Raw genomic sequence first — 15,740 nt, 5'->3', positions numbered from 1 at the left:
GGGTAAGGGGATTGAAATTTGTGTAATCCATGTGGACAAAGTCGCGGGCATAAGCTAGTAATATTATAAATGCACAAGTGTGCCTGTATGTCTGTCTGTCTGCTAGCTTTTCACATCCATACTCAGTAAGAGGCCGGTAGTTTGAGGATAATGATGATTGTATTTTTTTTATTTTTTTTTATTCAGATACAAGTTAGCCCTTGACTGCAATCTCACCTGATGGTAAGTGATGATGCAGTCTAAGATGATAGCGGGCTAACCTGGAAGGGATATGGCAGTTTTTATTAAACCCGTACCCCTTTGGTTTCTACACGGCATCGTACCGGAACGCTAAATCGCTTAGCGGCACGGCTTTGCTGGTAGGGTGGTAACTAGCCACGGCCGAAGCCTTCCACCAGACCAGACCAGAAATTTAGAAATTATAAAATTCCAAACCCCTGCCAGGAATCGAACCCGGGACCTCCCACTAATAAGACCACAGCGCTCACGACTGCGCCAGGGAGGTCGTCAAAACTTATAAATGTATAACTTATAAATGACACCTCTTAACACAAATATATCAAAAATTATATATAATACTAGCTTATCCTCGCGACTTCGTCCGTGTGGACCACACAAATTTCAAACCCCTATTTCACCCCTTTAGGAATTGAATTTTCAAAAATCCTTTCTTAGCGGATGCCTACGTCATAATAGCTATCTGCATGGCAAATTTTAGTCCGATCCGCCCAGTAGTTTGAGCTGTGCGTTGATAGATCAGTCAGTCAGTCAGTCACCTTTTCCTTTTATATATTTACGAAGATTATGTGTGTTTCCCTGGTTTACGTAGGTTAGCCAACCGTTGTTGATTTTCTGTAAAATTCTTTAAAATTGAAAACCAAAATCTTTTCCAGGCCAAAAGAAACCAAGCCAGCACCGCTCATCTTCCGCGTTAGCCTCAAAGGAGTTAGAGTTCTCAAACTGGAAGAAGAGATCTTCTTATGACCCGATGAAGGCGGCGCAAGAGGGCAAAAAGAGACAACAGATGGCCAGGAGGCAAGAGTGCAACAAGGACGACCTGAGCTCACCTAGGTAACATTTTATATACATGGTTTAACCAATGTATATGAAATTTGGTTTAGAGGTAGCTTGCGTCCAGGAAATTGGCATAGGCAACTTTATATGCCGGGAACGGGATTTTTAATAATCTAAATCCACGCGGACGAAGTCGCGGGCATCATCTAGTCCATACTAATATTATAAATGCGAAAGTGTGTCTGTCTGGCTGTCTGTCTGCTAGCTTTTCACGGCTCAACCGTTCAACCGATTTTAATGAAATTTGGTACAGAGATAGCTTACATCTCGGGGAAGGACATAGGCTTCTTTTTATCCCGGAAAATTGAAGAGTTCCCACAGGATTTTTAGAAAGCTAAATCCACGCGGACGAAGTCGCGGGCATCATCTAGTTTCATATATACGGTGAAATCTTAGTGGTTTCAGAGCCGTGGCTAAGTGAATCGCCTTAAGCAGTACTGTCCATTTCGACCATTTATATTGACCCTAGTCTTAAAAAAAAAAATGAATCGAGACATTATTGTTTAGAAGAATTAGCGAACCTGTAGTAGTACCCCGCCGCGACGCTCTGTCTCAGGTTGAGAATTGAGATCTATAAAATATAAATAAATAAATAAATAAATGTTTTATTTGCAAAATTGTGGGCATAACAAGTTAACAATAACACAACAGTCCCTTACACAATTGACTGTCACCGACAGTGTGCAAATATTTAGCTTGAAATTAATATTAACATACTAGTATTAACATTTATAATAAAAATAGAAAAATTTAGTCACTTAATTATACTCGTATATAATGTCAAACAGTACAATTTCAGATTACTCAGTCAAATTATTCAATATTATAGATTATAGATTACACAGTCAAATTATACAATACTAGCTTATGCTCGCGACTTCGTCCGCGTGGACTACAAAATTTCAAACCCCTATTTCACCCCCTTAGGAGTTGAATTTTCAAAAATCCTTTCTTAGCGGATGCCTACGTCATAATAGCTATCTGCATGCCGAATTTCAGGACGATCCGTCCAGTAGTTTGAGCTGTGCGTTGATAGATCAGTCAGTCAGTCAGTCAGTCAGTCAGTCAGTCAGTCACCTTTTCCTTTTATATATATATATATTATAGATTACTAGATTATAGATGTAACATTAAAATAGTTTGGTTAACTGGTTATTTTTAGTATGTTAATTTGTCATTAAGATATCCTTTTACACTATAATAATTTTTCCGATTGAGAATTTCAAAAAATTCTCGCTTGAATTTTAGTAACGGCATATTTTTTTTTTACAATCAGGAAGTTTGTTAAACAAGGTTGTTAAAGCGCACTTTGACTTTGCTCAGACTTAAGATTGAGTTAAAACGAGACAGATTTATGTGAGAGACATACCTCTGTCTCGTTTTAACTCTCTCTTAAGTCTAAGCTAAGCCAGAGTGCGCTCTATAGATCTCACCCTAAAGGGCTTTGAAGATTTTGGCTTTTGATTACTAGCTAGGCTAGGCTCCATACTAAAATATTCAAACTCATTTTGAATTTCGCTTAAAAATTTAGGATCATCCTAAATTTTTCAATGACATGGGAACTCTAGTTTGAGGTTTAAAGTAGGAAAGGAATTTCTAACATAATTAAAGTAAGTGTTGGACCCTTGAACTACTAATTAGTACACGGCTGCGCATAATAGGATTAAAACTTAGTGCTAGGATAATAGGATTTACTTTACTTAGGATATCCAGTATATAAAGAAGTCTTAATTTTTTAAATCAAAGACAAAAAGTAAGGAAGATTCGGCTATTGAGTTTAATGCATAATATATATACAAAAGGAAAAGCTGACTGACTTACTTACTGACTGACTGATTTATCAACGCACATTAAAAAGTAGTGAATTGAAAGTTTAAAAATTTCAAAATGGCCGACATGAACATTTTTAAAAAAACTTTCTTGTACGGAACCCCTCGTGTGCGAGTCCGACTCGCCCTTGACTGTTTTTTTTCTGTTCCAGCCACTCCTTTCCCGTATACCGAAGAATTCGCGGACATGATCTAGTATTTTTTATAATTTATATGATAGTGTTTTTACCTACACTTCAAGGAAATTTTTAAATAATTTTAAATACATATCAAAAATTGCGTAACCGGCAGGATTCGAACCTGCATCTTCTGGGTTCGCGCCCGATGCCTCGACCACTAGGCCACGGTTTCACTTACTGCCAGTGACGAAATTTGTGATATGTTCACTCAGTACTGAAGCGACTGTTTATGCCATCTAGTATATTCGATAACTGCAAAATGATCTAGTAGTTTCACATTGTTTTTTTTCTATTCCAGCCATTCTTCCCCCGTCCACCGCTCTCAGTCATTCCACACAACGAACATCGCAGACCTCACTCTGGACTACTCCTCGGAAGAGACCGAGGATGATCAGCTCACGTCCACGTTGCCAGTGGACCCGATGATCACATCCACCCACTCGGATATACTGGACCTGCGCAGGGACATGCGGAGGCAGGGCCAAGACGTTGTATTGTCGAGAGACTACGTCGCTAACTTCCAGGTATAATAATATCTTCTTAATATATAAAAGGAAAAGGTGACTGACTGACTGACTGACTGACTGACTGACTGACTGACTGACTGACTGACTGACTGACTGATCTATCAACGCACAGCTCAAACTACTGGACGGATCGGGCTGAAATTTGGCATGCAGATAGCTATTATGACGTAGGCGTCCGCTAAGAAAGGATTTTTGAAAATTCAACTCCTAAGGGGGTGAAATAGGGGTTTGAAATTTGTGTAGTCCACGCGGACGAAGTCGCGAGCATAAGCTAGTTATGAATAAAATAAAATATTACTAAATAACGTATCATTACAGCAAATAACGTTATTAAAGAAACGTTAGTAAAGTAACGTTATAATTTATAACGTTACTACATAACGTTATAATATATAAAGTTACTAAATAACAAATAACGTAACGAAATACAGGCGCAGCAAATGCTGAGCGGAGTCTATTTTGGTACCACACACCACGCATATTATCTTTTATTTTTTTAAGTGTTCTTTCTGTGGCACCAAATAAACGCTTTTTTTCTTTTCTTTCTTTTCTTTCTTTTTCTTATAACATATTATGACGTTACAGTGCGACAAGGCTATCTTGGCGCGTGGCAAAAATCGAAACTAACGTTGCCGCCAAGTGTCTCCTTTTTTTTTTTAACATTCCATGAATATTCTAAGCCTTTGTTCTCCAACAGCGCCCCCCTGTCAATGTCATTCAAGTGCCAAGAGAGCATTGTCGCACTGTAAGTAATGTAGATTGTGGATGATCAGCTTGTACGTGATTAGGAGATCTTCCTCCAGAAGATTGCTGTGTCTAAGGACTGTACAAGAAACTATTTTCAGAAATTCCAGCCAAGCGAAGCCGGGGCGGGTGAGCTAGTTAAAAATCTATTCATTTAATTCCAGGTCAACCAAGCTCCCGACAAAATTAAACGCAAAAACATTACCAACCGTAAACAGTATGAGGAGACGACACCAACTAAGGAGAACCATATCGACAAACGCAAGACCTATGTCCTTGACAGCGACACCAATTCCACCACCAACGGAAGCAGTCCTCGGAACTCCTCCATCTTCAGTCATGAGAAGAACTCCCTCAATACTAGTGATACTGAAGACAGCGGGCCTGAGAGTGCCCCTGTGGTTATGAGACATGGGAAGAGAGCGCCTGTTCAGCCCAAACAGAGGTATGTAACTCCAACTCCTCACCCACTGCGCAGGTACAACATCACAGGTCACCACTACTGACGGCAGTAGTTCTCCAAACTCCTCCATCTTCAGTCATGAGAAACTAGTGATATTTAAGATAGCTGACTTGAGAGTGCCCCTGTGGTTATGAGACATGGGAAGAGAGCGTACGTTCAGCCCAAACAGAGGCATGTAACTCCAACTCCTCACCCACTGCGCAGGTACGAGAAGTGGCGAAGACTGATCATGAATTTTACATTTAATGACTCCAAATTTAAACAATAGACTCGCTACTGGCAGCTAAAGTCACGACGTTTGACAGTTCTAAATTAAATTCGGTTTTTCTGTCCTTTTCTTGTCACAAAATAGTCTATCCATATAAATAGGACGAGTTGCGAATGGGACCAGTTGCGAATGTGACGAGCTGCGAATGGGACGAGTTGCGAACGGGACGACATGCGTCGGTACCGTCTATAAGTTGTAGAGTCATTACGAATCGTCTCGCTCGTAGGTTTGACGACTTTTAGCCTCCCGAAAAAGCCGGATTCCGATAAGGCTTCAGTACCATAGATCACATCAACACGCTGCGGCAGGTTATACAGAAGACTGAAGAGTATAATCGGTCACTTTGCTTGGCGTTTGTGGACTATATGAGAAAGCTTTCGATTCGGTGGAAAGAGATGCGAATACTCTAAAATTTAGTCTCCATCAGAATCAGTATAGTTGTTGCAGAGACACTCGCGACTGATTGGTTCGACATGCACGCACACTTACGCAATGTCCGTGTATACGACGTAACCACAAGTAAAGTTCACTCGCTTTCTTGTTTTTATAGGTACAGTGGAGACTACTCGATGTCATCCTCAACGACATCAATAAGCAAAAAGCCCAAAGAGATCCAGCCCAGATATCTTGACATTTCCAAATACAAGTCGGAAAACTCCCCCAAGAACTTCCTGAGGAGGGACCCTAGCAAGACTTACGTCGGAGTTCTGGGCAGCTGTGACAAGAAGGAAGTTGTTAGTAGAGGAAGCGCTCAGCATTATGAAATGGGTGAGTTCTTTGCTTGCATGTATGTTTGCTTATGTCCGTGTCTGAGTTTGTGCTATCAAAGTCAGAACTGCCCCAAAAACTTTTTGAAAAAGGAGGCTGTGACAAAAAAGAAGTCGAGTTAGAGTAGTGATCCTAATTATGAGTCAGGAATTCCCCTAAAATTTTTTGAGGGTCTCCACCCTAGCAAGAATTACGGTGGAGTTCTGTGCAGCTGTGACAAGAAGGAAGTTATTAGTAAAGGAAGCGCTCAGTATTATGAAATGGATGAGTTCGACCATCTGTGCGTGCGTATGTATGTGTGTGCACAGTGCATATGTCTGTGTGTCTGAGTCTGTGAATGTGTTCTTCAAGTATAAAATAGATAACTCCTCAAAAACTTCCTAAACTTTCTACTCGCAAGCCTTTACCTACGTCGGTATGCTGAACAACTGTGCAAAAAATTTAGTAAAGGAAGCACGATACGTTATTAAATGGGAGAGATGTGTGCATGCATGAGCGTGCGTACTTACGAGAGAGTGTGCATGCGTGCATACGTACATGTATGCGTGCATATTTGTTTGTTTCTGTTCTCCAAGTAAGACTGAGAAATCCCTCAAGCATTTCCTGACTAAAATTGATTTGATTAAAATACTACCTTTAATATGAAGCAGACTTTTTTACACGAGCAAATCAGATGACAATTTAAAAAAAAAAAGAATATTAGCCATGTTAAATAACTAATATTCCCCTTTCCTCTCGAACTAAGCGTCAGGCTTGTGCTAGGAGTAGGTGCGACAATAGTGCAACGGACGATGTTTGAACCGTCGACCATTCGGTAATCTATAATATAAAAATGAATCACTAAATGTGTTGGTCATCGCTAATCTCGAGAACAGCTGAACCGATTTCGCTAATACTTTTTTTTAATAATATTCCTTGAAGTTCGAGTGGTTCTTACGGAGAGAAAAATTAAAAAATTTGAATTGACTGTTAGGCGGTACGAAGTTCGCCGGGGCAGCTAGTTTCAAATAGGTGAACCTTTCAAATAAATGATACAAACTGGAATGAATCACTCTCTTATCTCACTCGTGCTGTAATGTGATTATTACAGAACAAAAGAAGCAGGAATTAGAGAAGTGGAAAAGACGAGCATCGTACGATCCCCGCAAAGCGGCCGCGCAGGGCAAGACCAAACCCGCGCCCAAGACTGCCAGGTTAGTACTCTGTGCTGTTATTGGTATAGTCAGTAATAAATATTTGTCACGCGCCAATTTAACTAATTGGGTATTTGACTCCAATTTTTTTATTACCTACTTTATTATAAACTAGGATAAAAATAATGACGTAAACTGAAAAAACTAATTAAATCGATCAAATAACAAAAAAGTTATAAGCGTTTAAATATTTCTGATTAGACAGAGAGAGCGATATAGCATTTTGACGTCACACCTTACTAATGCCATAGAAGCTTCGTGCGGTTTCATACAAATTTTCGTTTTGCGAGAAAGGGACAGAAGACCCTCCCACTCCAAAATTAAAATGCCTGTAACTTTGTAAATCTTTGTTGGATTTTAATATTTTTTTCAGCGTAGGTACGTCATTATTTTTATCCTAGTTTATAATAAAGTAATAATATTTATCAAATCCAAAGTAGGAAAATGCCCAATTCGAAAAGCACGCATACAAGTGAGGCTTCACCTACATTGGCAAGGGTCAAAATAGGGCTATAAGACGGCTTTGTGACGTGGGCCGTCGCATCATAAGGCAGCGTGGTGGACTATGGCCAAATCCTTCTCATTCTGAGAGGAGACCGTGCACAGTAATGAGCCGGCGATGGGTTGATCATGATGATGATGATGCTACTCTGTGTTACGTAGTTCACTATACCATAGCCACATAGTACCACAGCCTAGCAAGTATAATGTTACTCTGTGATATTACGTACCAAAGTCAGATAGATGATTTATTACTCTGTGGGTAGTCCGAGATTTTGATATTATACAGCATGTTTTATTTCGGACCACTTGAGAAGTCCATTAGGTAAATACTAATGTTCGTGACTTAGTTTTTCGACATAAAAAGTAACCTAACACACACATTTTTGCAATTATAATATTGATATGGAAGTATAATAAAATAAATAAAACACGCTGTATATTGGTCCACTTAAATAGGGCCCAAGAAGTTAAATTGACTTCGATAAAAGTTGAAAGTCAACAGTCAATTCTGTAATTTTATGCAAATGTCGGAAAGGGTGCTTTTTATGGGCAAGACAATCGGACTATTAAGGGGTATTTTTTATGAAGACTTAGGGTCAAATCAGATGGGAGGGGATTTTAGGTGCCTTGGGCGATTTTGGGATGGTAAAAAATTTCAAGGTCGCGTCACCAACATGTTAACAATGGTCGGAATGCGGATAGACGTAAAAACTAAACTAATGGTATATTTTTAACAGTAGACATCTTGTTCCAGGTGTATTTCAAAATTGTTTTGGCCATTAATCAATATTTGAATTTCATAAAATATTATCTGTGTAAATTAATATAAAGCTAAATAACTAGGATATTCATAATTATTTTGCCTGTTTATCGTGATGGTGTTAGCTAGTAATATTGTAATAATATTAATATACCTTTAATTTTAAAATTTATTTTTAGTTCCTACGTAAAAATGTTAATCCTAAAAGTAACCTATTAAAACACTCATTCTAGAGCGTGACAGATGTCAAAATGCATGCATTTGTGGATATTGTGTCACGGGCAGCCATCTTGTTAAGGTCAGTTGTCAGTTTGACAGATATGACGTTTGGGGTGTTTTTTTTTCAACTGACTTCACGGCTGTGGCTTCTAGTCCTCTTGAGCCTAGGCGGGGTTCTTAAATTAGGGGTACCTGTTAAGTTACAACAAGTAAAATGTACTACACATAATTCTAGAGGCGTCCATATTAGTGGGAATTCTTAGATTTTCCGGGACAAAAAGTAGCCTATGTCCGTCCCTGGGATGCAAGCTATCTCTGTACCTTTCATCAAAAACGGTTAAATACATGGGCCGCAAAAACATAACAGACAGACAGACACACTTTCACATTTATAAAATTAGTATGGATTTTATCACTTTCTGTGGGGATTTGGCTTCTAAAGATTACACCATTTTGTGCCTGTTTCTTTGAGACCTATTTTATTAGGCTAGTAACACTCCTTCTTTTACACTTTTTAACAGTATTTTTTTTAAATTATTATAGCTTACTATTGCCCCTCATCTTTTCTTTTCTATGGTCATGTTGCGGCCATCTTGCCTACTAAAGTTTGTATTGTCTATGGGGAATAAAGGCGTGTGCACATTTCAATGTTTTTGAAAAGTTTCTAAAATAAATAAGTTATTTTTTGTAAGCTTCTATGATTGAGCTATGCCATGTTGGATTTTCCAAACGTTTTTGAAGTCTTGGTTGGTCAGTTTTTAATAGGTTGTTACTCAAATGTCAGTTTCGTAGTTTACTGTTAGATATAGCAAAAACTGTTACATTAGGTTTGATTAAAAAAATACACTTTAATTTAGTATTTAACTGCATAGAGATTTTATTTATCTAGAGGGTTTTTAGTATGAAAAAAATCAAGATTTCTGCCTTCTATACATACGCTTCTAAATTATAGTAATGCTTTGTGAAAACTATGCTGCCTTGATATTTTTTTAATGTGCTTTTTAATGCATATATAAATAATTGTATGCTTTCAGCTTTTATTATGGTGGATAATATGTATTTTATGTATGTAATATAAAACTTTATCTAATGTAAATATTTGAAATCGTAATGTTCTACGCTTATGGTTTTAACGCCCTTTTTATATTTAAAAAAATCACATAATAAATAATTTATTGTAACAGATTGTGTAAAATTACGCTAGATAAGTAGTCTACATACTTTCTTACAGTCAAGTAATTATTATCCGGTAGAGTGTGGATGCTGCTTAATAAGCAACTTAACAATGGCACCGATTCTAAGCACAACCTAATTTATGAGTATTCGCACCCTCTTCTTACCATTGTAATATGAAAAGGACAGAAGCAGTTTGACATTTCTAAATTTAATTTTTAGATGGTAAAACCCGTGATTTTAGCGCACAATCGCGAACCTACTGTTTAAATTTGTATTGTGCACTAAAATTTAGAGTCTTTAAATGTGAAAGTCATGTTCCGTTCCTTTTTTAGCATTAGTAAAAAGAAAAGGATGCAGATACTCTAAATTTAGTTTAGAGAGAGACTAGAGAATCGGGGCCATTATCAGTACAACTTCGGTTCTATACTAAATTTAAACTAAACCAACCATCCTTTTTACAATATCCACTGATAAGAAGCACGATAATACTTTTAAATGTGTCAATTGACTTTAGTTCGTAGATAAAGTAATAAAGGTAGATTGAAGTACTGTGTAACCGCGTATGAGATAGCGATAGCACGACGTAACGATGAATAACACGACAATTATTACCATTGTTTAGTAGTCAATATTTGTATTAACCGATCAACAATATTTGTATTAAACGTTTTTTATGTGAAAATAAGTAAATAACTAATGAGAAATACAATTACGCCACGAATTCTCATGGTTTGTTTTGCAACGAAAGTTGCATTCCTTGTATGTATTCTTGAAAAAAAACCAGTTACACGATAAGGGACAAAAAATAGGTTAGCTGCGTCTCTGTTTATCACATTAGTAACTTGATCTGTGCTCTCTTTTTTAGTGTGAATGAGAAAGCTAACGTTCCTTTATCTAGCTTTATTACTCTATCTACGCTTTAGTTTAAGTTTTGTATAGAGCTAAAAAAGCGATATATATGTTTCACTAGATGCGGCGTTTCATAGTAACGACATGTTCCAACGAACATCGGTGTCCGCACTCCAGTCAATCGTAATCCGCTAGACGCAGTCCGTTTGTAAACATTAAACTTGCGCGACAACTCAAAATTATTATTCACGTTATCATAATTATTTGAGTAGTTATGTTACTTTTGTACCTATAGCACATTACAGTGCGACAAGGCTATTTTGGCGCGTAGTGTATATCGGAACTAACGCCGCCATCTTGTAAAGTCACGCTGTCCCCTTAATGCGGCGTTGCCAAGTAAAAAACTTACTCGATTTTCGACATTAACATTTTCAATATCTTCCGTAACATTGAGGAGATTTTATTTGCTGGCAGCCTTTGTTCTACAACCATACCCCCCTGTAAATATTATTCAAGTGCCAAAAGAGCCTTGTCGTACTGTATAAGGAGAGGCACAGTAGTGCAACGCCTTTGATCTAGTGGTAAATGTCGACCACGACCCATCAACATGGTGGACCCTAATTACGACGGCCAGATCGGGTGGCTCCTACGTCCCGCACAGACCGCACGATTTCTCTACCTCAAGACTGCTTCGTGGAATCCATTATATGTAATATCATATCCTTACTCTGTGACTTGTAGTCTTTTCTATCTATCTTATCTATGTTAGTACAAACGGTGGCCCTACCGCGGTTGTTTGACAGCTACAATGTCACGATCGCAATCATCTCTGATTGGTTAATGCTCGCTCACTATTGGCCACAATGCATTGTTGCTCATTGTTGCAACAAGAATCGCACAAATTCAGCCAATCAGAACAATTGAGATTGTAATAATGATTGATGCAGGTTTTAGACAATCGCCCCGCTGATTGCGTTTAAAACGAATTACGTTTGACAGGAGTGCGGATACCTATATTCGTCGAAACATCTTGTTACTTGTTACTATGAAGCGCCGTATATATAGTGAAATATTTATATCGCTGAACTAAAATAACAACAAACAAAAAAAAATATTTAACCTATTATTACTTTTGCAGCAATGTCCTTCGCTCGCAGTCGTTTCACGGGCAGGTACTATCGCCGAACCAGCGCTACCAACCGCCGACCCTTATAACGGAGACATACGACGCGTCAAGCGATAACGACTTTTAATACAAAGCAAATAGAGGCGGTTTTACGACGCCCGATGTGATAGTGTGTGTATGTGTAATGAAATGGAACCAAATATTTATGTAGTGTAGACGCGGCTTTTGAAAAAAATAAACGTCGCTTTGACATTGACATATGTCAAAGATCAAAGATGGCGCCGCGCCAGTTTGTATCTATTAGATTTTTTTAATGTCGTTTTTCGATTATTCCCCTTTGGGACAAGCGCGATCTTTTTTAAATCAATTCCAGCTAGCTAGGCTCTGGGTTCAAACCCTTTGATAAAAACAATCGTAAACAGCTGTTAGAAAGTTGCGTACACTGAATGAATGTGAAAGAAATGGTATGGATGTTCATAATAATAATATTATAGAGATTATAAACCATTTATTGCAATTATACATAATTTTCTCATTTTATAATTAATTTTTATGTTTTATGTATGAATTAATTCGGCTGTTAAGAAGTTTAATGTCACTTTGGCATATGTCAGTGTTTGCCGCCAAATTTCGATGGGTTTGATGTATGATTTTGTTTTTGTTGAAGTTTTTTATTTAGCTAAGGTACATAGTATTTTGGGAAGATGCAATTTTTTTTATTCCCATACATAATTCGCACAATGAATTTTTTTGCAATTTTTTTGTATCACTACGAAAGTACACTTATTTACAGTTTAGGAATGTTTTAGTTTTCCAAAATTAGAAATTTTCATAATATGTTCGCGTCTTTATGGACTGACATTATTGTTTTTAATATTAGTATTTTAGTACTAAGTAACATCTTAGGGTTCTTTACACATCCCGACATGGTCGACCTGATTATGCACATGCAATATTTTAAAGTTTGCAAAGCCTTATATCCTTTTTTACTTGGAAAACTTGCGCGAACTGCATTTTGTGATGTCAAATATGTATTTTGTCAAATTTGACAGAAGAGTGTCTTAGGATTTGTATGTCCTAATATTCTAGTACACAACATTCACAAGAGTTTTGTACAAAGTGTACTAAAGTCATAAGACAAGGATGTGTTTAGAATTTCTGAGTGGCTCATATCATTCATACATCGATTTATTTAAAAAAAAATACTAGTAGTCTTTATAAGCTTTAGTTATACATAGTGCAATTCGAAACATCACATGAAATATACCTATACCAGATAACGAAGTATTACTTTATGAAATTATATTGTTACACCTCTACGCTTTATTATTCTAAAATAAAAGTTATATTAAGTTATATTTTGGCTACCAAAATAATATTTTGTTGCTAATGCGGATGTACACAAAACTAAATGGACGAAAAAGAGTAAGTCTTGCTCAAAATGACTAACTATTAGTCCTATATATATATTTTTTGGATTTGTATACAGTCGAATTGGCGTTATTGTATAAAAGGCTGATTTTTCAATTGCTAAATAATGTTTTTGTCAGTTTTTGAGATTGAAATCTGTCAAATTGTTTAATTTTTTGTTTGAGCTTACGAGGTATGGATCCATCATATTATCTATGTATAAAAACTGGAAAAAATATTCACAGATTGTGTTCATAATATCTACTATACGAAAAATGTGTGATACGCATTAGTGGGTGTAAAATTTATACATCATTTATATTATTGTTATATAAATTATAATATTATCCGATCGTTCATTTAAAATTCACTGGTCAAATATAATTGGCGATTGAAAAATAAGCCCTAAATAATGAAATATGTTATTCCCTTTGTAACTATAGACTGGCAACCGTTCGTCCCGAAAAGCACAAAATTTGTTTGATAAAACTACTAAATTATATAAAATATATTAAAATCAATAACTCTTGCAAAATCTAAATGTCATAATATTACGCTAAATAGCAGGGATTCTTTGTAGGATTAGTTGTAACCTTTCGAACTAATAAAATAATTTTTAATAACTGTAAATAATTGTATGTGCGCCTAATTCTGCAAAATCTGTCCACTAAGTAATAGTCTCTTATTATTACTATAATCTGGTGTAATTAGCCGAAATTAGGCAAATTATTTTATATTTATTTAATTACTCAGATTAATGGAATTAATTATTTATTAATAATATTATTATTATTCAATACATACAATATTATTATTATTATACAATACACTATTATTCTTATTCAATATTACCTATTTTTCTCCTATCCTCGTGTGTGTTGAAAACATGTTATTTTGAATAGTTTACGGCGAATTCTATTTTTGTATTTTGCAAATAATTTAAAAAATATTATTATAACTATTACTGTAAAATACTCATTTTCATAATCTAGCAACAAATTAATGGACACATAAAAATAATTGCTTTTTATTAGGTATACTTAGATATTTTTGGAAAAATTATTTTCTTGGCTGTACCATTCCGTTTTTTTTTTAAACAAAATCTTTTTCATTCTTTTTATTTCTAAAGTACCTAGTGTAGTTTTCACTCATATTCGTACGAGTAGATCTTAATTTTGGGCCTTAAACCATTTCCATTGCATGGTCGGACCCGACAAATCGGAACGTGTAAGTTAAATATTAATTGCTAATACCACATAACGGTCCAGTATTTTTTGTACAAATTATTTAATCCCTAAGTAACTAATTTGTATTTTTTCTCCCGCTTTGAGCTCGAAGTAGTTAGGGTGGTTCGTACTTCTAATATAATCGAGGGACTTTCTAGGGCGTGTTCCTTAAAGCATTCTAGATGGCGCTGTTCATGCCCTTCGAAAAAAGTCGTAGATTTTTTCTTAAATCGAACTTCTGTGCTAGACTGATGTAGAAAGCTGAGCGAGATTATTTAGTGCTTTTAGAATTATGTAGAATTTTATGAAATACTAGATGATGCTCGCGACTTCGTCAGCGTGGATTTAGGTTTTTAAAAATCCTGTGGGAACTCTTCATTTTTCCGGGATAAAAAGTAGCCTATGTCCTTCCCCGGGATCCAAGCTATATTTGTACCAAATTTCGTCAAAATCAGTTGAACGGTTGAGCCGTGAAAAGCTAGCAGACAGACAGACAGACAGACACACTTTCGCATTTATAATATCAGTATAGAATGATGCCCGTGACTTCGTTTGCTTTGATTTCAGTTCTTAAATATTTTTTTTTACATTCACTATAAGCAAACGCTTGACCACAATCACACCTGATGGAAAGTGGTGATATGGCCTAAGATGGGACAGGTTTACCTAGAAGATGCCTATTCAGTCTTGTTTTAAAGATATCCGGATTATAATTGGTAGGACACTGATAGTGGTAGAGTAATCTCGTGGGAACTCTTTAATTTTTCGAGATAAAAATAAGCATCCTTTTCCAACTTCCTCAGAAGGGTATGAACAGCGCCATCTATGGGGTTTTAAGGAACGCGCCTTGGAAAGTTCCTCATTAAAAAAATCGAAAAAAAAACATTTTCAATTCGTCCCGAAAAATGATCTTAGATTTGGATATTGAACAAAATTATTACAGTTGTATACCCTATACTATAATATATTAAAATTTTAATTACCGGGAATTAATTTTAAATGCAAATGGATTTTGAAATTTAAAAGTGAAGCTGTCAAAGTCCACTTAGCGCCAATCACAGTGCATAGTATACTCTGTACCACTTCACACTTCTCTAACAAAAAAAGTAAACACATTTGAATTTAGAACGTCTCCATATCCATAAAGACTTGTATTCCTAAAATATCATAATAGTAGTTATTTTCTTGAATAAATAAATGTTCATCTTAGTTGGAAATTATTCTAAACCCCGACTCATTTTTTACGAGCTCTAAAACGTATTAGTTTTGACCTCGTAAAAGTGTAAAAAGTGGGTTTAGAAAAATTGACAAACTATGGCTCGTAATTAATATACTAGGATCAAAAATGGTGTCTAATTTCGTTGTACCAAAATTGACAGTTCTAAAAGTAGTCCTATCCTTTTCTCAATATTTATAACGGCAAAG

At 36.2% G+C, this 15,740-nt stretch overlaps 1 protein-coding gene across 2 annotated transcripts in view; it reads left to right on the top strand.

Annotated features, from left to right (window-relative positions):
• The window catches only part of LOC117994011 (uncharacterized), a 49,382-nt gene extending 37,478 nt beyond the window's left edge, over window positions 1–11,904 (top strand). The window contains exons 5-11 of one of the 2 annotated variants that reach the window (XR_004675295.2): window positions 894–1,071; window positions 3,381–3,606; window positions 4,518–4,798; window positions 5,635–5,852; window positions 6,943–7,045; window positions 8,543–8,607; window positions 11,692–11,904. Coding sequence is in view for 1 of the 2 variants with exons in the window: in XM_034981891.2 (XP_034837782.1) it covers window positions 894–1,071; window positions 3,381–3,606; window positions 4,518–4,798; window positions 5,635–5,852; window positions 6,943–7,045; window positions 11,692–11,806 (1,121 nt within the window). In the remaining variant the exon portion in view is untranslated. The remainder of the gene's footprint in view (window positions 1–893; window positions 1,072–3,380; window positions 3,607–4,517; window positions 4,799–5,634; window positions 5,853–6,942; window positions 7,046–8,542; window positions 8,608–11,691) is intronic. The other variant, XM_034981891.2, reaches the window with a different exon arrangement.
• Window positions 11,905–15,740: the final 3,836 nt, after the last annotated feature.

Source organism: Maniola hyperantus, chromosome 25 (genome assembly GCF_902806685.2).
Source record: "Maniola hyperantus chromosome 25, iAphHyp1.2, whole genome shotgun sequence".
NCBI classification, from domain to species: domain Eukaryota; kingdom Metazoa; phylum Arthropoda; class Insecta; order Lepidoptera; family Nymphalidae; genus Maniola; species Maniola hyperantus.
The sequence above is the reverse complement of the archived record's forward strand: the minus strand, read 5'-3'. Positions and strand labels throughout refer to the sequence as shown.